General features: G+C 45.7%; 1 protein-coding gene and 1 long non-coding RNA gene across 2 annotated transcripts; one reads left to right on the top strand and one right to left on the bottom strand.

Moving 5' to 3' along the window:
• The first annotated feature begins 5,012 nt into the window (after window positions 1-5,012).
• NCR3LG1 (natural killer cell cytotoxicity receptor 3 ligand 1) lies at window positions 5,013-19,391 on the top strand. Its single transcript, XM_044929029.2, has 5 exons — window positions 5,013-5,631; window positions 7,147-7,494; window positions 15,065-15,391; window positions 16,925-17,018; window positions 17,792-19,391. Exons 1-5 carry the CDS (start codon window positions 5,532-5,534, stop codon window positions 18,093-18,095), a joined length of 1,173 nt encoding a protein of 390 aa, XP_044784964.2. The 5' UTR covers window positions 5,013-5,531; the 3' UTR covers window positions 18,096-19,391.
• On the bottom strand, window positions 6,224-6,659 carry LOC123329791. The gene is made up of 2 exons (XR_006545349.1): window positions 6,602-6,659; window positions 6,224-6,387 (listed from the first exon to the last, which is right to left on the bottom strand). It is a non-coding gene; the product is annotated as an uncharacterized LOC123329791 (long non-coding RNA).
• Window positions 19,392-23,190: the final 3,799 nt, after the last annotated feature.

Consider the following 23,190-nt stretch of genomic DNA (forward strand, 5'->3'; position numbering starts at 1 on the left):
TGAACGTCCAGATGTTCAATCTGGTTTTAGAAAAGGCAGAGGAACCAGAGATCAAATTGCCAACATCCGCTGGATCATGGAAAAAGCATGGGAGTTCCAGAAAAACATCTATTTCTGCTTTATTGACTATGCCAGAGCCTTTGGCTGTGTGGATCACAATAAACTGTGGAAAATTCTGAAAGAGATGGGCATACCAGACCACCTGATCTGCCTCTTGAGAAACCTGTATGCAGGTCAGGAAGCAACAGTTAGAACTGGACATGGAACAACAGACTGGTTCCAAATAGGAAAAGGACTACATCAAAGCTGTATATTGTCACCCTGTTTATTTAACTTATATGCAGAGTACATCATGAGAAACGCTGGACTGGAAGAAACACAAGCTGGAATCAAGATTGCCCGGAGAAATATCAATAACCTCAGATATGCAGATGACACCACCCTTATGGCAGAAAGTAAAGAAGAACTAAAGAGCCTTTTGATGAAAGAGGAGAGTGAAAAAGTTGGCTTAAAACTCAACATTCAGAAAACTAAGATCATGGCATCTGGTCCCATCATTTCATGGCAAATAGATGGGGCAAACAATGGAAACAGTGAGAGACTTTATATTTTTGGGGCTCCAAAATCACTGCAGATGGTGACTGCAGCCATGAAATTAAAAGACGCTTGCTCCTTGGAAGAAAAGCTATGACCACCTAGACAGCATATTGAAAAGCAGAGACATTACTTTGCCGACAAAGGTCCATCTAGTCAAAGCTATGGTTTTTCCAGTAGTCATGTATGGATGTGAGAGTTGGACTATAAAGAAAGCTGAGCACAGAAGAATTGATGCTTTTGAACTGTGGTGTTGGAGAAGACTCTTGAGAGTCCCTTGGACTGCAACGAGACCAAACCAGTCAATCCTAAAGGAAATCAGTCCTGAATATTCATTGGAAGGACTGATGCTGAAGCTGAAACGCCAATACTTTGGCCACTTGATGTGAAGAACTGACTCACTGGAAAAGACCCTGATGCTGGTAAAGACTGAAGGCAGGAGGAGAAGGAGATGACAGGGGATAAGATAGTTGGATGGCATCACCGACTCAGTGGGCATGAGTTTGAGCAAGCTCTGGGAGTTGGTGATGGACAGGGAAGCCTGGCATGCTGCAGTCAATGGGGTCGCAACAAGTCAGACATGACTGAGCAACCGAACTGAACTGAACTGAACTGAACTTCCACTTATATTACTTGGGTCAGAACTTCGTCATATGGCCACACTGTGCTCCAAGAGAAGCTTGGAAACGCAGTCTTTTATTTTGGTGATCCCAGTACTCAGGAAAAAAAATTGGTGACTTTTTTAATGAAGAAGGAGAAAATAGTTGACTGACAAATATCAGTCTCTGCCATTTTGTCCTCGTATGCATGTCTCTTCTTCAGTGTTTTTATTTCTTGTTGGATGTTTTCATGAATTTAAATATGGTTCCAAGTTGTATGTGACTTCCAAAAACACATTGGACAGGATGTGTCTTATATAAATGGCCTCAATATTAACCAGCATTTGAGGACCATGTCTCAACATGAGATGTATAAAAATGTAAGCTCATTTCTTTTATTTATTCATGATAGAACTAATTTATTTATTTATGATAAAACAATAACTTTATTACTAGTAAAGTCTAGATTTATGAGAAACTGAGATTTATTACAATAAACTCCAGAATTATATACAGCCTTATACATCCCATTCCTGGAGAAGGAAATGGCAACCCACTCCAGTACTCTTGCCTGGAGAATCCCATGGACGGAGGAGCCTGGTGGGCTACAGTCCACGGGGTCGCAAAGAGTCACACACGACTGAGTGAGTGACTTGACTTTATACATCCCATTACAAGCTGTGCTGGACTACCATATAAGAGACAAATCTTTGCAAAAATGGTCCTGCTTGGAGCAGCAGAAAGAGGAAGTTCTCCCAGTGGGAACCTGGTTTCAGAGAGAGAAAGTGGGAGAAAATGGGGCCAGGCTATGTGAGTCAGTCATCAGAAAACCCTTCAGGAATGCTGAGTGAGGCAAATGCTAGCTGTCAAGAGGAGCTGGGGATGGGCAGCCTCTGTTCTGTCAAAGGGCTCTGAACAAAGTCATTCTCCCTTTTCTTTTCATAATCAATGGATCCTTGCATAGTATAATATGTCTTATTCTTTTATTTTTATTGGAATATAATGTTTTTACCATGTTAAACTCATTTGTTTTAGAAACATTTGTGAAGCGTCTGCTGTGTGCTTTGGGGTTGAATGAAAGACTAGCAAACATATTAGAAGATATGTTTTCTTGTGTGTTTGCAGGAATTCAAAATATGTGAAATTGGAAAAGATGATAACATAAGTAGACTTATTTAATGTAAATTTGATTAATCTTTAAATGCTAATAAAAATGGTGAAAGCTGCCAATTTTACTCTGCTTACTTCTTGAGGCAATTTCTCCAATTTTCTACAGGGTGATACGTATATGTCACAACTGTGTGCATTATTTTGGGCAGGTATAGGGATTTTTCATACATTTCCATACAGGATGTTATTTAATCATGTCAGTAATACCAGAATCAAGATTGTTGGGAGAAATAGCAACCTCAGATATGCAGATATGCCACTCTAATGGCAAGAAGTAAAGAGGAACTTAAGAGCCTCTTGATGAGGGTGAAAGAGGAGAGTGAAAAAGCTGACTTAAAACTCAACATTGCAGGCGGTGGTCCTAAGATGGTGGAGGAATAGGAAAGGGAGACCACTTTCTCCCCTACAAATTCATTGAAAGTTTATTTGAACGCTGACCAAATACCACAAAACAAATTCTGAACACTGGCGGAGGGCACCAGGCACCCAGAAAGGGAGCCCATTGTCTTCGAAAGGAGGAAGGAAAAATATAAAAGATAAAAACAGAGACAAAAGAGTTAGGGATGGAGCCCTATCCCGGGGAGGGAGTTGTAAAAGAGAAGTTTCCAAACACCAGGACACCCTCTCACAGGCGGGTCTGCGGGGAGTTTTGGAAGCGCAGAGGGCATCAGAACCAGGAGGAAAAAATAAATAAAACCCACAGGTTACACGCCTAACTGCAACTCCCAGTGGAGAAGTAGCACAGACACTCGTGTCCACCACCAGCAAGCAGGGGCTGAACAGGGAGGTTCAGACTGCATTGCTTAGGGTAAGGAGCAGGCCTGAATGCGAGGGCAATCTGAGGGAGCCAACATGAGATAGCAACCCAAACCATGGGATAGCCAGAGGGGAGAAAAAAAAAAAAAGAGGAAAGAGAGAGAGAGAACTTTCCCGTGTAAAGCTCTAACATAAGGTACTGCCAGTTCCGCTCACCAAACAAAGGACTGAGCAAATACCAGAGGAGAGTTAGCCGGCTGCGGACAGGCCCATCCCCCACCGGAGGCAGAGAGGCAGGTGGGCAATAGCCAGAGCCGGAAGGCAGGGGGTAAACTCGGCCCCAGAGATGGCATCCCCTACCAAACTGTGAGCAGGCTCCCAGTTGCTAACCAAGTCTTCCTGTTGACATTAGCCAGGAGGGTCGCAGCCAGAGAGAGATCTGCTCCCCAGAGGAGACACGGCACACCTGAGACAGCGTTACCACTGCGCACCCAGGAAACGCGTGGCTGGGACCTGGGACCGGGGAGGTGATAAGACGCACTGCACCTGGGGAGAGCGCACTCCCAAGCACCTGGTCGCCTGAGCTGCTTGTATCTGAGAAGGGCACAAAACGCGGGCCCAACCGAGTCTGCGCCTTGGTGGAGCACCGGAGAACCTGAACCGGAGCGGCGTTGACCTGGGAAGTGCATGTAACCCAGGGCCCACCTCAGACAGTTCCCCGGCAGAGCAACCTGGAGCCTGAGCAGTGTAGACCAGGAAAGCACACACGCTTCTGACACACGCCGTGAGTGGGGGCAAACCCAGTGTGGCCCAGACACTGCAAGGACTCCCCACAGGTGCAGTGTTCCTCCCTCCTTGCAGCACAATTGAACAAGTGAGCCTAAATAAATGACCACCTTCACCGCCTTGTGTCAAGGCGGAAGTTAGATACTTAGAGACTTTCAAACAGAGGAAGCCAAAATAAACAAACAAGAGGGAACAGCTTTGGAAGTGACAGGTGCAACAGATTAAAACCCTGTAGTTAGCACCGGCTACTTTGGCCACCTCATGCGAAGAGTTGACTCATTGGAAAAGACCCTGATGCTGGGAGGGATTGGGGGCAGGAGGAGAAGGGGATGACAGGATGAGATGGCTGGATGGCATCACCGACTCAATAGACATGAGTTTGGGTAGACTCCGGGAGTTGGTGATGGACAGGGAGGCCTGGCATGCTGCGATTCAAGGGGTCGCAGAGAGTCGGACACGACTGAGCGACTGAATTGAACACTGGAAGGGACCTATAGACCTTGAGAAGAAGTATAAGCTAGAACAAGGAACTATCTGAAACTGAACAAGGACATTCTTTTATAATAACCATTTTTTCAGTTCAGTTCAGTCACTCAGTCATGTCCGACTCTTTGCGACCCCATGAATCGCAGCATGCCAGGCCTCCCTGTTCATCACCAACTCCCAGAGTTCACTCAAACTCACGCCCATCGAGTCGGTGATGCCATCCAGCCATCTCATCCTCTGTCGTCCCCTTTTCCTCCTGCCCCCAATCCCTCCCAGCATCAGAGTCTTTTCCAATGAGTCAACTCTTAGCATGAGGTGGCCAAAGTATCAGCTTTAGCATCATTCCTTCCAAAGAAATCCCAGGGCTGATCTCCTTTAGAATGGACTGAACTGACACCACACTGCCCTCACAACTCCAGAGAAATTCCTAGATATATTATACTATTACCATTTTTTAAAGTTCTTTATTATCCCTTTAATTTTCATTTTTAAAACCTACTATTACCTTTAAAAAAGGACCCTATTTTTAAAGTAAATTTCATATATATATATTCTTTTATAACTTTTGCAATTTTGTTTTTTTAATATTGTATTTTTGAGAGTCAAAGCTCTACTCTAGATTTTTAATCTTGCTTTTTAGTATTTGTTATCAATTCTGTTCCTTTAAGAATCCAATCTTCAGTTCCAATTATTACTTAGGAGTGTGATTACTGGCTTGATTGCTCTCTCCCCTTTTGACTCTCCTCCGTCGGTGCGCATCCCGCCGCCCCGCCCTGCTTCCGCCCGGCGGCCCCGCCGCCAGTCAACCCCGCGCTGGGAGGTGGGGATTGCCTGTTCCCTGGTCCGCGGCTCCCAGCCCAGCCCATTTCCCCGCGCAGCTGGCGGAGGTGCGACTGAGCAGGCGCTCGGCGAAACTTTTCCTTCTTCGTGAACGGAGTGACCGAGACGACTTCGCAGAGTTCTGCAGAAGGGGCCCAGAGACCTGAGGATGTGAACGTGCGCCCTTAGTTAAATACGGCTACAGTTCGGTCTGGACGCGAGAGAATACACTTTCCACCCACTTCTTAAGCGCTGCTCACTCTTAAGAGAAAAAGGAACAAAGAGGAAGTTCGAGGCCGCCGGTAAAGCTAGGCTACTGCAATGGCGAAGAGGGCGGCTGGCCGCGTGCGGTGGGGCTCCGTGTGGCTGCTCTGCGTTCTGATGTTGGTGTTGGTGCTGGAGCGCTTCCAGCTCATCGCAGGTAGGATGAAGGAGAGAAGGAGGGAGGGAGGAGGGGTAGCGGTCGCTAGGCCGTGAGATCGCAGTCGGCTGTGTTTAGTTCAGTTCAGTCGCTCAGTCGTGTCCGATTCTTTGCGACCCCACGAATCACAGCACGCCCGGCCTCCCTGTCCATCACCAACTCCCGGAGTTCACTCAAACTCATGTCCATCGAGTCGGTGATGCCATCCAGCCATCTCATCCTCTGTTGTCCCCTTCTCCTCCTGCCCCCAATCCCTCCCAGCATGGGAGTCTTTTCCAGTGAGTCAACTCTTCGCATGAGGTGGCCAAAGTATTGGAGTTTCAGCTTTAGCATCAGTCCTTCCAATGAACACCCAGGACTGATCTCCCTTAGGATGGACTGGTTGGATCTCCTTGCAGTCCAAGGGACTCTCGAGAGTCTTCTCCAACACCACACTTCAAAAGCATCAATTCTCCAGCACTCAGCCTTCTTCACAGTCCAACTCTCACATCCATACATGACCACTGGAAAAACCATAGCCTTGACTAGACGGACCTTTGTTGGCAAAGTAGTATCTCTGCTTTTCAATATAGGGGCGCGAATAACCCCGAAGTAGCTTTTGGAAAATGCTGATTGATTTATTGAACAATTACATACTGAATCCCTGCTTTGTGCAGAGTCGCCTTGTGTAGGAGCTTGAGAACAAGTGTTTCCTCAAGTTTGTGCTCTGGTGTTCTGTGAACTTTTTTCTCCCTTGCATCATGCTAGTTGCTGGAACTGAGGGAAAAAATAAAAAATGTGAAATGAGATTACTCCGGGATTTTCCTGGTTGTCCAGTGGTTGAGACTCCACTTGCACTGCAGGAGGCAGGGGTTCAATTTCTGTTGGGAGGGAACTAAGATCCCACATGCCACCCTTGGTGGCCAAAAACAAAAAACACTCAACAGAAACCTCTTCAACAGGGAAGAAGGAATTGGGCCATGGATCATACCAGCTGAGAGTCCCTTGCTGCTAAGTCGCTTCAGTTGTGTCCGACTCTGTGCGACCCATAGATGGCAGCCCACCAGGCTTCCTGTCCCTGGGATTCTCCAGGCAAGAACCCTGTTGTGGGTTGCCATTAAATTCCCTTTAAAAAGAAAAGGAACTAGACTCCACCTGCATATCTTGACTTCACTAAAGTCTTTACTGAGAGTGCATAGGTGTAACCGAAAGTGGGCTCCACCTGTTGGTCCCTCAAAAGCCAGTAAACAGGCCAGGTTGGTGGAAAGGAAACTGCTTTATTTTGGATATTGGTGGATTGGCTGGGTGGATGGGGTGGGGGTGGGGTTGGTTGGGGGAAGGAAAAAACAAAGTTCGAGGATTTTATATGGATTAATGAGGGGCCATGAACTAAGGGGTTTTGTATCTGAGGATGCCCCCCCTGGACCTGCCCCCCCCAAAAAAGGGGAAGATGTTTCCAATCACATGATTGTGTTTTAGAGTACCAGGACTATGTTTCTTTCAAGGGTCTTCCATAACCTTCTCTTGTTGCCATAGGTTTACTGCAAGTGGAGATGGCAGGGAGGACTCAGATGGTTTTCTTGAATGAAAGTGTAACTATCTTTTGCAAGATCCGTGGTTCCCCACACCTGGACATCAACAGTATGGGTATCACGTGGTTTCAGAAGACTGGAAAGTCTGAAACCTACACCAAACTGTTTCAGTATTTTGGAAACTACAGGGAGACATCCCAACGTGGAGCCTGGGTGTCTCTACGGAGTCTGCAGAAGGGAGATGCCTCATTGCAGCTGCCTGGTGTCCTGCTGGAGGATGCAGGGGAGTACCGCTGTGAGCTGGTGGTTACTCCTCAGAAGGCTCAGGGGACTGTCTGGCTGGAGGTTGTAGGTGAGTGCCTGAGGGCAGTGCCCTGTGGTTCTTATGATGATGGGGCTTGCGGTGGAGATGTGGATGGGCTGAGTGGAGCAGAGGTTTAGAACGTGGGCCTAGGAGTCAAATAGAACATAGGTTTGAGTCTAGGACTTCCATGGACTTCTTAACAACTTTGGGCAAGTTTTTAATCACGCTGAAACTCTAAACAGATGTAATAGTATTTTTTCTAAGAGAATTGACTGTAGAGAAGTGGCTCGGAAAAATGCAGGTAAGATAGCTAGTGAGAAGTTGTTGTACAGCACAGGGAACTCAGCTCGGTGTACTGAGATGCCCTAGAAGGGTGGAATGGGGGGGTGGGATGAAGGGGCTCAAGAGGGAGGGAATATATGTATACATAAGAGCTGATTCACACTGTTATACAGCAGAAATTAACACAACATTGTAAAGCAATTATACTCCAATTAAAAAATTTTTTTAAATGCAGGTAAAATGCTCAGAATAGAGCTTGGTCCATTTAAAGTAGCAATAAAAGATATTCACAGTAATTAGATAATTTCCCTGGTATGTCTGTAGTTAGCCTTCACTGAAGAGATACCTCTGAAAGGTATCTGGGGAAGGAGAGTGATTGCACTCTGTTTCCATGGGTCTGAATCCTATTCTGTCTGACTTTGCTGCTTTCAAACTGAGTGATTGGTCAGCCATTTAATGTCTTTGCCTGTGAATTTTCCCACTTAAAATGAGGTGACAAGTCTTACCTGCCTCAGTGTTCTGAGGATTACATAAGATCATGTATGAAAATGCTTGGCCAGTGCTGTTTTAAGGCAGGTGCTCAGTCAAGACTTAACAACAGCAACGTTCTTCTCTAAACACCTTTTTGAACTCCTCTTTCTGCTGTTATAAGTAGGTTGGATTCTCTGTGGATGGGCTTGGGGCTACCACAACAAAACACCACTGACTGGGTGGCTTATACAACAGAAATTAATTTTCGCACAATTCTGGAGTCTAGACGTCTGAGATCAAGGTGACAGCTGGGTTGATTTCTTCTGAGGCCTCTTTCTTTGGCTTGTAGCTGGTTGTCTTTTTCCTGTGCTTGCGTATCCTAATCTCCTTCTATAAAGACATGAGTCAGATTAGGGCTCAACCTAATGATCTCTTTTAACTTATCAACAACCTTAGTAAAAACCCTATCTCTTAGCTTTTGCTTGTCTGTAAAACTTTTGATTTCTCCTTCATATTTGAATGCGATCCTTGCTGGGTACAGTAATCTGTGTTATAGGTTTTTCTCTTTCATCACTTTAAGTATGTCCTGCCATTCCCTTCTAGCCTGAAGAGTTTCTGTTGAAAGATCAGCTGTTATCCTTATGGGAATCCCCTTGTGTGTTATTTGTTGCTTTTCCCTTGCTGCTTTTAATATTTGCTCTTTGCATTTGATCTTCATTAATTTGATTAATATGTGTCTTGGGGTGTTTCACCTTGGCTTTATCCTGTTTGGGACTCTCTGGGTTTCTTGGACTTGGATGGCTATTTCCTTCCCCATTTTAGGGAAGCTTTCAACTATTACCTCCTCAAGTATTTTCTCTTGGCCTTTTTGTCTTCTTCTGGGACTCCTATGATTTGAATGTTGGGGCATTTAACATTGTCCCAGAGGTCTCTCAGGTTGTCCTCATTTCTTTTAATTCTTTCTATCCTCTCTGCTTCGTTTATTTCCACCATTCTATCTTCCACCTCACTTATCCTATCTTCTGCCTCAGTTATTCTACTGTTGGTTTCCTCCAGAGTGCTTTTGATCTCAGTTATTGATCTCATTATTCATTATTGATTGACTCTTTTTTATTTCTTCTAGGTCCTTGTTAAACTTTTCTTGCATCTTCAAATCCTTGTTTCCAGTCTATTTATCTGTAACTCCAATTTGTTTTTGAGATTTTGGATCATCTTCACTATCATTATTCTGAATTCTTTTTCAGGTGGACCCCCTATCTCCTCCTCTTTTGTTTGGTTTGCTGAGCATTTATCATGTTCCTTTACCTGCTGAATATTTCTCTGCCTTTTCATCTTGTTTAGATTGCTGTGTTTGGGGTGGCCTTTCTGTATGCTGGAAGTCTGTGGTTCCTCTTTATTGTGGAGGATCCTCCCTGAGGGTGCATTGGACGAGTAGCTTGTCAAGGTTTCCTTGTTAGGGAAGCTTGCATCAGTGTTCTGGTGGGTAGAGCTGGATCTCTTCTCTCTGGAGTGCAGCGAAGTTTCCAGTAGTGAGTTTTGAGGTGTCTATGGGTTTGGTGTGACTTTTGGCTGCCTGTTTTTTTGTGCTCAGGGTTATTTTCCTGCTTTGTTGGAGAATTTGCTTGGTATGTCTCGCTCTGAAACTTGTTGGCTCTAGGTTAGAGCTTGGTTTCAGGCAGGTATGGAGGTTTTTGGATGAGCTCTTGTCAATTGATGTTCCCTGGAGTCAGGAGTTTTCTGGTGTTCTCAAGTTTTGGATTTAAGCCTCCTGCCTCTGACTTTCAGTCTTATTCTTACAGTAGTCTCAAGACTTCTCCATCCATACGGCACCAATGATAAAACATCTAGGTTAATGGTGAGAAGATTCTCCATACTGGGGGACACACAGAGAGGTTCACAGAGTTACATGAAGAAGAGAAGAGGGAGGAGGGAGATAGAGGTGACCAGGAGGAGAAGCTGCTGCTTCTGCTAAGTTGCTTCAGTCGTGTCCGACTCTGTGCGACCCCATAGACGCAGTCCACCAGGCTCCCCTGTCCCTGGGATTCTCCAGGCAAGAACACTGGAGTGGGTTGCCATTTCCTTCTCCAATGCATGAAACTGAAAGGTGAAAGTGAAGTTGCTCAGTCGTGTCCGACTCTTAGCTACCCCATGGACTGCAGCCCACCAGTCTCCTCCGCCCATGGGATCTTCCAGGCAAGAGTACTGGGGTGGGGTGCCATTTGGGGTATCAAAAGGGGAGAGAGCAATTTAGACAGTAATCAATTCCCTATTTGCTCTCCACAGTCTGGAACACTCAGAGAGATTCACGGAGTTACACAGAGAAGAGAAGAGGGAGGAAGGAGACAGAGGTGACCAGGAGGAGAGGACGGGGAGTCAAAAGGAGAGAAACCAATCTAGCCTGTGATCAGTTCCCTAAGTGTTCTCCACAGCCCGAAACACCCAAAGAGATTCACAGAGTTAAGTAGAGAAGAGAAGCGGGAGGGAAGAGATAGAGGTGACCTGGGGAGGAAAAGGAGAGTCAAAAGGGGAGAGAGCAAGCAAGCCAGTAATCACATGCCTAAATAAAAATGGGAACTGAAGATTAGATTATTAAAGGTACAAAGTTGATAACAAATACCAAAAAGCAAATATTAAAAATCTAGATTAGAGGTTAGACTCTCAAAAATACAATATTAAAAATACAAAACAAAATCACAAAAATTATAAAAAATATATATATGAAATTTGCCTTAAAATAGGGTCTTTTTTTTTGCAAGGTAATAGTAGATTATAAAAATGAAAATTAAAGGAGTAATAAAGAACTTTAAAAAGTTAAAAAATGATAATAGTAAAATATATCTAGGAATTTCTCTGGAGCTGTTGAGGGCAGTGTGGGGTCAGTTCAGTTTCAGATAGTTCCTTGTTCCAGCTTATACTTCTTCTCAAGGTCTATAGGCCACTTCCAATGCTTAGTCAATGCTAACTACAGGGTTTTAATCTGTTACACCTGTCATTTCCGAAGTGGTTCCCTCTTTGTTTATTTTGGCTTCCTCTGTTTGCAAGTCTCTTCAGTGTCTAGTTTCTGCCCTGACACAAAGGTGTGAAGGTGGTCACTTATTTAGGCTCACTTGTTTAGTTGTGCTGTGGGGAGGGAGGAACACTGCAAACAAATATCACTGGCGTGTGTGGGGAGTGCTCGCAGTGTATGGACCACACTGGGTTTGCCGCGGCTCACAGCGCATGTGCTTATATGACCCAGCAATCCCACTGCTGTGCATGCACACTGAGGAAACCAGAATTGAAAGAGACACGTGTACCCCAATGTTCATCGCAGCACTGTTTACAATAGCCAGGACATGGAAGCAACCTAGATGCCCATCGGCAGATGAATGGATAAGAAAGCTGTGGTACATATACACAATGGAATATTACTCAGCTATTAAAAAGAATGCATTACTCAGCTATTAAAAAGAATGAGGTGGATGAAACGAGCCTATTATACTGAGTGAAGTAAGTCAGAATGAAAAACACCAATACAGTATATTAACGCGTATATATGGAATTTAGAAAGATGGTAACAATGACCCTATATGTGAGACATCAAAAGAGACACAGAAGTAAAGAACAGACTTTTGGGCTCTGGGAGAAGGCGAGGGTGGGATGATTTGAGAGAATAGCATTAAAACATGTATATTACCACATGTGAAATAGATTGCCAGTCCAGATTTGATGCATGAGACAGGGTGCTCAGGGCCAGTGCACTGGGATGACCCTGAGGGATGGGATGCGGAGGGAGGTGGGAGGGGGGTTTAGGATGGGGAACACATGTACACCCATGGCTGATTCATGTCATTGTATGGCAAAAACCACTACAATATTGTAAAATAATTAGCCTCCAATTAAATTAATTAAAAAAACCAAACTCTATCTCTAAATATAGTCACAGTCTGAGGGAATTGGTTTCAGAGTTCAACATATGAATTTGGGAGGGGGTACAATTCCATATAACTGGGGGGCAGTATCTGTGAGCCTGCCACAATTTCACTGAAGACTTGTACATATCAATTTTGGAGGTAGGGATGTATATTAGAATTCCTCTGCAACTGATAGCCTAAAATAAAAGTTTTTTTTTTTTCTTTCAAAAATTAAGTAAATAAATAGACTTTATTTTTTTAGAAGAGGTTTAGATTTATGGAGAAATTGCAAAGACAGTACAGAGTTCCCATATTACTCTTGCCTCCACACCCCACTTGTCCTATTAACATCTTGCATTTATGCTATATTTTTATAATTAATGAACCAATATTGATACATTATTATTTATTAAAGTCCATAGTTTATTCACTTGTAGCTCAGTCGGTAAAGAATCTACCTGCAATGTGGGAGACCCGGGTTGGATCCCTGGGTCGGAAAGATACCCTGGAGAAGGAAATGGCAACCCACTCCAGTATCCTTGCCTGGAAAATCTCATGGACACAGGAGCCTGGTGGGCTGCAGTCTATGGGATCAGCAAGAGTCGGGCACGACTGAGTGACTAACACTTACTTACATAGTTTATTCAGATTTCCTTAGTTTTTTTCTCCTGACAATTTTCTTTACTCTGAAGGCTACTATTTTTTCAAAAAGAGTTTTATTTAATTATTTGTTTTTGGCTGTGCTTGGTCTTCATCGCTCCACGGACTTTTCTCTAGTTGTGACAAATAGGGGATGCTTCTCATTGCAGTGGCCTCTCATTGTGGAGCGTGGGCTCTAGGGCACATGTGCTTAATCGTTATTTAAAAGTCCCTATCTGGTAATTCCAAAATCTGTGTCATTCCAGAGTTTGGATCTGATGCTTGCTTTGTCTTTTCATACTTTTTGGCATGCCTTGTAATTTTTTATTGAAAACCAGATATTCCGTATCAGATAGTAGGAACTGAGGTGAATAGGCTTTTGATATGAAGATCTGCGTTTCTTTGGCTAGGAGTTGCACTCTGTTTAATGTTAATGCTGTGCCTGTAGATGCCAGAGACTTCAATTCTTTCTGGTGTCTTCCTCCCACTCCCCGCCTTGTTTTCTTTGAGTTTCCTCATGAACTCCTTCTGAAATAGAGCCCGTGTTTAACAGCTCTCTCAGTTGTAATCTACTGTTATCATTCTGGGGCTCTGTTGATGTAGTGGTAAGTTGTCATAGAGGGGAAGCTGTTTATAATTTTCTGATTAAATCTCATTCTTTGAGTTGCCTGAGCCCCTAGACTGTCTCACCTTCACAGGTGTTTCTAGGTGAGACAGGAAGGCTAAGAGGGGGCTGGAGCCAGCTAAACATCACTATCCCAGGTCAGATAAGACTTTGGCAAATTCTTTTCCCTTGAGAGCATCCTTTATTGTGGAGAATGCACTGGGTGTGTGTGTGTGTATGTATATATGTGTGTGTGTATATATATATATATTTAATTTTTATTTAATTACTTAGTTTTGACTGCTCTGGGTCTTTGTTGCTGTGCACCAGCTTTCCCTAGTTGCAGCAGGTAGGCACTACTCTCAGGCTGTGGTGTGTGGGCTTCTTATTACGGTGGCTTCTCTTGTTGCAGAGCACAGGCTCTAGGGTGCACAGGCTTCGGTAGTTGTGGTACATGGGCTTAGTTGCTCTGCAGCATATGGAATCTTCACAGACCAGGAATCAAGCCCGTGTCCCCTACATTGGCAGGTGGATTCTTAACCCCTGGACCACCAGGGAGTCCTGGGTATATTTTGAAATAGTTATTTTTCTTCTCTTCCCTGCTCAAAACAGGAGGGGATTTTTCTTGGATCTTCACAGTGAGAGCCTGGTGGGATTCTTGGAGGTACAACTCATGAAAGTGTGTGGCCCCCTCTAAGGCTGGGCCTCTAGGAGTTTTTTACTCTCAACCTAGTCCACACTTATCCTTTAGCAATTTGTCAGAGTTAGTGCTTATGTATGTCAACCAGTTTATTGCTCTAGTACCTTCTGCTTAAGGTTTTATGATCTCGGCCGTGATTCTCTCAATCTGCCTGTGTGTGTCTATGGTTTACAGGGTGGTGGCTTGCCCTGTCACCTCAATTCTCCGATGAATCTAAAGAAAGCTGTGGATTTTCATTTTGTTTAGCTCAGCTTTCTTTCCTGTTCCAAGGATAGAAATGATGACTTTCAAGATCTTTACATGTGAGAGGGGAAGCCAGAGGTCAGTAGTGCTTTTAAGAAGGCGGCTTATTTTCCTTTCTCAAAAATGTAGCCAACCCAAAGCAGATATGGCAGTGCTCTGATCATCTGGGACCCAAGATCCTTTATCTTGTCACTTTGCTGTCTTCAATCTGCATTTCTGCCTTGTGTTTAGAAACGGCCTGTCTGTCCCCAGCCATGACATACTATTCCAGCCATTCTGTAGAAAGAAGGAAGTGGAGAGGGAGAGACACTGTTCTTTTCTTTAAGATACCCTTGTTATTTCAGGATCCTTCTTAGAAGTTGCTCTCACCACTTCTGATTACAATCAAACTTTCAGACCCTTAGTTCACATGACTACACCCAGCTGCAGAGGAGGGTGGGAGAAGCAGCTTTAACTTGGAGGTGTCATGGAAGAATGGAGACTGGCAGCAATTAGCAGTCTCTGCTAATTCCAAGTGTTTATTCCAAGGGTTTCCTCAGATTCCCAAAGGTATCTATGACACAGAGGGGCTTAAGAAAGTCTGCTTTATAAAGCTGCCTGAGATTCAGGGTCACAGCATATCAGTACCCCGCTGGCACTGGAACCAACGTACCCAGAACACTTAGTCTAAGCAGAATACCATTCAGTTTACTTCGCTTTCCTGAAGGCTTGCCATGGGTCTGACATTGAGCTGATAATAAGCAGATCTCTACCTACCCTCAAAGAATGATTTCTCTCCCCTGGCAGCTCAGCCAGTCAGCAGCTTGTCTGAACAAGTCATGGTGAAAGATAACAAGGACAGACATATTTTGTGTACATCAAGTGGGTTCTACCCAGAGCATATTAACATCACATGGAAAAAGTGGACCCAGAATGATCCCCACTTCCGGGAATTTTCCAAGAACATCACCACTGACCACATAGTCAAGAATGAGGATGGTACATTTAATATCACTAGCCACCTAAGGCTGAAGCCATCTCTGGAAGACAATGGGACTATATATCAGTGTGTGGTATGGCATGTATCCTTGCCCACAATCCAGAGTTTCAACTTCCAGTTGATTCTACATCCAGGTAAGCATCTTCCTGGACATTTCCCTTATTCTTCATCTTGAGGGGAGTACCATATAAACTTTGGTTATATAGGGAAGGGGAGAAAGATTGGTCTGATTTAACTCAGCCCCAGAGTCAGCAGTCCAGATTAGGTCCCTAAGCCAGGACAGATGGTCTAATAGGTGACCTGGCTTCTATGGTCATGGCTCTGGTCCTAGGTGGGGATGACCCTGTTGGTCCAATGCATCTGCATAGAGCTGAGAGAGGTCATGAAGGCAGAGGCTGACTGGTGGCCCTGAGGGATGTGGTCTGGGTGTGCCAGATGGGGCTTGAGATGATCCTGAGGGGAGAGAGAAATTGTTCTTGGAAGTAAAGACCAAGGATTGTGTGGGTGGTGTGTGCACAGATGTGTTTAGGGTATCTTAGAAACAGGGGAATATGAAATTGAAATATGCTTTGTGTGTTTGGTATCAGGGATTTGTCTGGGCTGGGTGATATGTATATATCTTGGCCCATTGTTGGTGGTTAGTCGCTAAGTTGTATCCAACTCTTTTGTGACCCCATGCACTGTAACTCGCCAGGCTCTTCTGTCCATGGGACTTCCTAGGTAAGAATATGGAATTAGATTGGCAGGCAGATTCTTTACCATCACCAGTCACCAGGTAAGCCTTCTTAGTCCATATGGACTGCTGTAATACATTGCCACAGACTAGGTGGCTTATAAGTGCCTCCTCAGGTGATACAGTGGTAAAGAATCCACCTGCCAATGAAGGAGATGTGGGTTCAATCCCTGAGTTGGGAAGATCCCCTGGAGAAGGAAATGGCAACCCACTTCAGTATTTTTACCTAGGAAATCCCATGGACCAGAAGAGCCTGATAGGCTACAGTGCATGGGATCGCAGAGAGTCAGCCATGACTGAGTGGCTGACCGTGCACGCGCATGCATGTGGGTGGCTTATAAACAACAGAACTTCATTTCTCACAGTTCTAGAGGCTGGAGTCCCAAGATTAGTGGCCAGCATGGTTGGGTGAGAGCCCTTTTGCAGGTTTTAGACTTCTCATGCTGTCCTCACAAGGTAGAAGGGGTGAGCGATCTCTCAAGGTCCTCCTTTATAGGGCACTGATCTCACTCCTGAGTGCCCCACCCTCATGACCTAATCACTTCCCCAAAGCCCTATCTCTTAATGCTGTCATACTGGGCATTAAGGTTTCAGCATTCAGATTTTGAGGGGAGAGTGACATTCAGTCTATAGCAGTATACAGGTGATACAGGATGGTATAGTGGTATGGAAGCTTTAAACATGTGCACAGCATGTGCATATTGTATGTGGTGTTTGATATTGCTGTATTTCTGATAAGTGCTAAACAGGCTGTTTGACATCTGGAGGTGTACGTGATAGGATGGAGGAGGGCAAAGACATGTGGCAGAAGGTTGGTGGTACCATCTCTGACAGAAGATGGTACACAACCACACCGATCCTAGAAGCAGTCATGTGGTCTCTTTGGCCCCTGCCAGTAGGCTTCCTCTTAACGTTTTCTTCCTTCTTTCTGCAGAATCTGAGAAGAAAACTGACTGGTTCCCTATTGGAATGATTGTAGTAATCATCATTGAAATGATCATACCTTTATATTTTTTTCTTAAGACAAGGTAAGGGGCTCCAAAGCAAAGTTTAGCCTTGTGTTTTGGAGTAGGCTCTGGGAGTTCAGAATTCATGGCCAGTGCATGGCGTTGGAGAGCTTTCAGGATTGATGCTGGGGTGTTCTAAGTATATTTATGATGTATGGCTTTTTTTGATGTGTTGGGGAGGCACTGTCTCATCTGGTCTCCATGTAGTGGCCTGGGACTCTGGGAAGACGTGCTGTAAGGCCCTTCTGCCTCCTCCTGATGGATCGGCTCACTGTGAATCAAGCCTGACCTCGTTGTTCACACCAGGCCCGTGAATGATATATGAGCTGCAGTATTGCTGTCGCATATAGAGTCCTTGGCTCAGAGAGGGGATTTCCTTCCCTACCATTTGTGCATATTTTGTTAATAACTCAATGGGATAACTTACCACCCAAATTATACTGATTTAACCAAGAATTTCCAACCCTAGTGAGGGTGTTGCCAATCTAAAACATGTTTCCAAACATGTTATTCCCTGTGGTCCAAATAGCAAATAAAACAACTCAAACTGTTGTCGAGGCCAGTTTAAATGCTTTAGTTAAATACTTTCGGGTAATAAAACTGCCCCCAATTATTTACAGGCCTGCCAACGCAGAATCTGTGCAATAGGTAGTATATCTCATTATAATGCTTTTGGAAAAGCAGACCAATCCATTCATCAAGAAAAAAGGCTGTTTGTCTAAAGTTGGCCAACTGATTCATAGGACTTACTCTCCTGATTTAACCTAGGTGCCAGCTGGAGGATGAGGAGAGAGGGTCTGCGCTCATATTGTCCAATTCTTCATGACACTATGGTCTGTAGTCTGCCAGGCTCCTCTGTCCATGGAATTTTCCAAGCAAGAACACTGGAATGGGTTGGCATTTCCTTCTCCAGGGGCTCTTCCCAACCCAGAGATCGAACCCAAGTCTCCTGCATTCCAGGTGGATTCTTTACTGCTTGAGCCACTGGGGAAGCTGGAGGATGAGAGACACTGTAAGCAGAGACTTCTGGAGGATAAGAGACCCTCGAAGCTGGAACTGGATCAGATGACCACTTCCTCAACGCATCAGCAAATCTAGCTAAGATCATCAGTGCCAACAGAACTGACTCTTGAGTGCATGAGACTTATTTTTCAAAGCCACTTGAAAAATAAAGCAGTAGAGTGGCTTGTTACACAGCAAAAGCTGACTGCTACAGCTCTTCTGGAAGCTGGATTTTGATCCAAAAGCATGGTTGCCATGGAGATGTGCTGCTGAGACCCCCTTCAAGAGAAAGCCTGCTATGAAGAGGGTGCTTAGCCACCATGTTCCAGCTATGGCATCTCAGGCATCTGCTTTAGTTTTCAAGCTTGCTTGAATGGCCTGCTATCCCTCATTATCCCTTCTTCCTCCCTTCACAGATAGCAGACCTGTGTCAAAGTTTCAGTCAGAACTGTACTTATTTCCCTCTGATTTATCCTGTATTTATTTATCTTCTCTTCCCCACTAACAATGGCATAGTGAGAAAAACTGGAATTGGTCAAGTGAAGTCAGAGTGCATAGAAGCAGGGTTCTGTAATGAATTGTGCAGTTGCATATGCACTTTGTATCACTGCTTCAATTATTGGCATCAATGCCTGGAAGGACCTAAGGACAGGGATACACTCCTGTACCCAAGGTGGCCAGTTTAGGTGGCCTGCCTTTCACATCACTCCAGAGTGGAAATAGAGTAGGGTGTTGGTAGATGAAGATATACGATGCCCCAGGCAGGTGGACCTGGCAGAGAGGATGCCAATTTTAGGGAAAGAGCAATTGGCGGTGGCAGTAGTCAGGCTCTCTCTTATTCCATGGCCTCTTGTTCTTGCCCCACGTTTGGTAAATAATGATATGTAAGAGGTGAGATCATTTATAGCACTGTGCATGCATGTCACGAGGTACTTCTTGGCCACAGGCTGCTTTTGTTCTGCAAGTATATATAAGCTCCGCCTGAAAAGCCCTGGAGGCTGCATTAAGGCTACATTACAGCTATGTTAAAGTTATGTTATGGCTGCTGCCATGGGTGCCGTGCCAGTCAGGAGAGAATAGATGTGTCTGCAGTTCCTATGGCTCCTTGCATCTCCTTCCAGCCTCTTAGTTCACGCCTCGCCTACCCTGGGTTCAGCGAACAGTGCATACAATGAGATACAGCAAGACAGCTGGTATAGTCAGCAGGATACAGCGAGACACCAATACTCTAGGTTCTAATGCAACAAGCCCACCCTATGGAACCCAGTTCTGACTCTAATCCCATTGTTTGGCCTTTCCCCAACTCCTTTCAAGTTGGAACAGATCTGTTGTTATTCAAGCCTACCCTAATCTGGGGTCAGCAGCATTCATGTCTTCTTCCTCCAGGTCTTCTGCATGTCTTAGTACAATAAGGTGTCTGACACGGCCCTGGGGAGACCTCAGAGGTGAACCCCGAGATGTATGGGGAGCCAGAGCTACTCTTTGCAGCAAGCACTCTAGGAAAGTTCTCCCTAAGAAAAGATGTTGGAGAGGAACTCAAGAGCAGGACAGAGCTGAGAGGATGATACATGAGGAGAGTGGGTTCATAGAAGCTGGCTGAGTCCTCCCCAGCAGAAAGACCAGAGGGCTACCTAGGTGGGCCACATGTGGTCTGTGTGGTAACTGGCTGGAGATGCCAAACCCAGAAGCATTAGGCCTGAGCAGTTTTCCAGAATGTCTAAGTAGGCTAGTTTCTCCAGCCTAGCAGTTCAGTTTCACTACTGGAAGAGGGTGGCTTGGCTTCCCTTCTCTGCTGAGCTCAGGACTGAGACCCAGGACACATGTCACAACACCTGTGTGAGTTGGAGACAGGGATGGCAGATGTGCAACGTCAGTCTGCACTGCCACCTGACTGGCTGGAGTTGGGGGAGCCTGCAAGGTAGGGACCCCAGTCCACATGAAGAAGGCAGAAGATGGAGGTTTCTTCATAGACACCAGTGGGAAAAAGTGTCAGTGAGGTCCTGTAATAGGGAAGAAACTTTGTATTCTATTACAAGTTAACCAATAAAGGGCTGTTGCCTGTAAGGTTGAATTATACATAATGGCCCATCCCTGGGAAACCTGCCTTCCAAGTAACGAGTATTGAGCTTAAATACCTTTGTTTAGCTCAAAAGAAACATCCTGATGACCTGTGAATGACTGCAGAAAGGAACCAATGAACACATCTCTGGAGGATGACCAGAACAAGTAAAGATGCTTGATTTTTACTTCCTCCCGTTGCCTGAATTCTAACTCAGGCAAGATGGTTCTGAGGGGCATGAGTTCACCATCTTCCTGGGCTACTGACTTTCTAAATAAAGTCGCTATTCCTTGCCCCAACAACTTGTCTCTTGATTTATTGGCCTCTCATGTGGTGAGCAATATGAACTTGGACTCAGTAGCAGTCCCTCTGGCTCCTTTGGTGTTTGGACATGATCTAGGCTGTCACTTATAGGTGAGTCTGCATCAGTCTCAAATCTGGGACCTTCCTGAATTACACTTTCCCTCTTGTTCTTGGTCCAGAGACATCCGTCTGCCAGTGGTGGTTTTTGACAACCGAGAGCAAGGTGGCACCCCTAGTAAAAGGTGATGCTCAGGTCACTGGGATCCTGCAGCGGTGGGAAGGGAGAGAGCTTTGGTGTGAGATAGACTCAGGGCCAAATATTGGACCTGCCGCTTACTAGCTGTATGGTCTTAGCAAGTGACCCCCAAGTCCAATCCTATTTCCTCATCTGAAAATTGGGAGAAGAGCTCCTTCCTCAGCACTGGACCACAGTGACATGAGACACACCTTTCTGGGGGATCTGCACACGGGGTGTGGACGAGCTTAGACTGCTCCATCACATGATGCCTTGGAGGCAGAATATCAGAAACAATTCTCAGAATTTCCTGCTAGGCTGAGGGGAGGTTAGGGGAGCTCTTCTGTCTATAGTTAGACAAGTGCCTTAAAGAGATGGGTGGCCCCAGAGGATGGGAGCACTGTTAGTGGACAAGAACATCTGTGGGGTGGTCAAAGGAGGTCTGGTCCAGCTGCTCCTTCCATGCCTGGAGCTTTTCAGCTTTTCCCTGAGTTAAGCCTAAATGCTAGGGATCTTACAAGGTGAAAAACCTAGGACTAGGAGAAGGCAATGGCACCCCACTCCACTGTTTTTGCCTGGAGAATCCCAGGGACGGGGGAGCCTAGTGGGCTGCTGTCTATGGTGTTGCACAGAGCCGGACACGAATGTAGTGAGTTAGCAGCAGCAGCGGCAGCAGTGATTCTGATTTTCTGGGATCAAGTGGGTCTTGTCTGTGGCCAGCAGGTGGCGCTAAGCCCTCAGTTCTGCCATTTCACTATCACCAGCTGTTTACTCTTGCCTGGAAAATCCCATGGACGGAGGAGCCCGGTAGGCTGCAGTCCATGGGGTCCCTAAGAGTCAGACACTACTGAGCGACTTCACTTTCACTTTCATGCATTGGAGAAGGAAATGGCAACCCACTCCAGTATTCTTGCCTGGAGAATCCCAGGGACGGAGGAGCCTGGTGGGCTGCCATCTATGGGGTCGCACAGAGTCGGACACGACTGAAGCGACTTAGCAGTAGCAGCAGCTGTTTAAAGGTGTATGAAGGAGTGGAGGAAGGTTACTCTGAATGGTCCGCAAGGAAGGTGCTGCCCAGACGCTTCTCATAAGTGAGTCTGACCTCTTCTGTTCTTGAAGACAGGTAAACTGAGTCTTTAGACTAAGAACCAGGTACTGTCCCCAGAACCCTGGGCCAACTTTGAACAGCTTTCTCATCTCCTTCCTCTAAATCAGAAACAAGTCAGCACAGCAAAAAATCAGCTTTTGGATGGGGGGCAGGGTGTGTTTCTGTGGGTACAGGGATGGGGCATCTTAGAGCCTGAACCAGCAGCTCCTTAGTCCTTCAGCCCTGCCTCTGGAATAGCCTGGGACAAACTCTCACTGATGCAACCAAAGCCCTCTACAGGCCTCACACTGCACCACTGACCTTGACTTGTCCTGTACATTATTCATCATTCACTCGTTCAGCACTTACTGAAAGACAGTCACAGTGCTCAATCAGGCACAGTCCCTGACCTCAAGGAGCCATGGACTTGGGAATGGGGAGACAGACCCACAAACACTGGCAAAAGTAGAATGCCCACAAGCACAGAGGAAGGGACAGGACCATCACTTTCTAGAGGAATCAGGGGAGGTTCAAGGAGGCATCATGGTGGCTTGGACTTTTATAGATTTCCACAGGGAGAGATGAGGCCTGGACAGTCCAGGCAAAGGGAATAACATCCTCTAAAGCTCAGAGGTAGGAAGATCAATGCTGTATGCAGGGAGGGGATATTGAGGCTGCCAGGGTGGTGGGTGGTTACATAGGGTCCTGGCCAGAGAACAGTAGGCTATAATGACTAGAAGTCAGGCAAAGCCTGAAACGACTGGTTATGTGTCTACCCTTGACCAGAAGGTAATGGGGAAAGACTGGAGGTACTTGACATTGGAAAGAATGAAGTCTTTTAATAAGACCACTCTGGTGGCCACATGGTGGATGGAGTCCAGAGGGTTGAGGTAGAGAAACAGGTAATAGGTGCTGCCACAGCCCCCGTCACCAGGGTCTGAGCTGGATGGGGAAACAGTGTAGAAGGTAAGTTCAGGCAGAGAAACTCCTCACTAGGGGACACATAATAGCACTTTCTCTCTTGGCATCCACTTGCTCAGTTGTTTCATCATGTAGCTGATTCAACAGCAGTCTCAACAGTTAACATTTATTGAGCACTTACTATGGACGAGGCACTCAAGCATTTGACTTGTGCTCTTCATTTACTCCCAAAGCAATTCTATGAGGTCGGTACTATTAGTAGCCCCACTTTATAGATGAGGCAACTGAAGCACAGAGAGGTTCCGTTAGATGAAGGCTGAGAACTCGAGCCAGGGTGTGAACGAAAGCACTTGTTTTGAGAGCTAATGCTCCAGTCGCCACACTAAGGCCCGTGACGTCCCTGCCTCTTTCCTTAGCACCTCAGCCTTCCAGCAGATCCCTGGGAGTGGAGGCAGGGCTCAGGGCTGTAAGCCTGATGAGTGCCCAATCGAGCCGGTCAGACGGGCTGGCAGGGCTAGGCTACCGGAGGCAGAGAAGGGAAGTGTCCCTGAATGGCGGAAGAGGACCAACCCCAGGTCCCTTTCCT

This window comes from Bubalus bubalis, chromosome 16 (genome assembly GCF_019923935.1).
Source record: "Bubalus bubalis isolate 160015118507 breed Murrah chromosome 16, NDDB_SH_1, whole genome shotgun sequence".
In the NCBI taxonomy this organism is placed as follows: domain Eukaryota; kingdom Metazoa; phylum Chordata; class Mammalia; order Artiodactyla; family Bovidae; genus Bubalus; species Bubalus bubalis.

Coding starts and splice junctions, on each gene's coding strand:
- NCR3LG1 (XM_044929029.2), top strand. CDS start 5,532: ATGGCGAAGAGGGCGGCTGGCCGCGTGCGGTGGGGCTCCGTGTGGCTG. Junction 5,632..7,146: donor GCGCTTCCAGCTCATCGCAG/GTAGGATGAAGG, acceptor TTGTTGCCATAG/GTTTACTGCAAGTGGAGATG. Junction 7,495..15,064: donor TGTCTGGCTGGAGGTTGTAG/GTGAGTGCCTGA, acceptor CTCCCCTGGCAG/CTCAGCCAGTCAGCAGCTTG.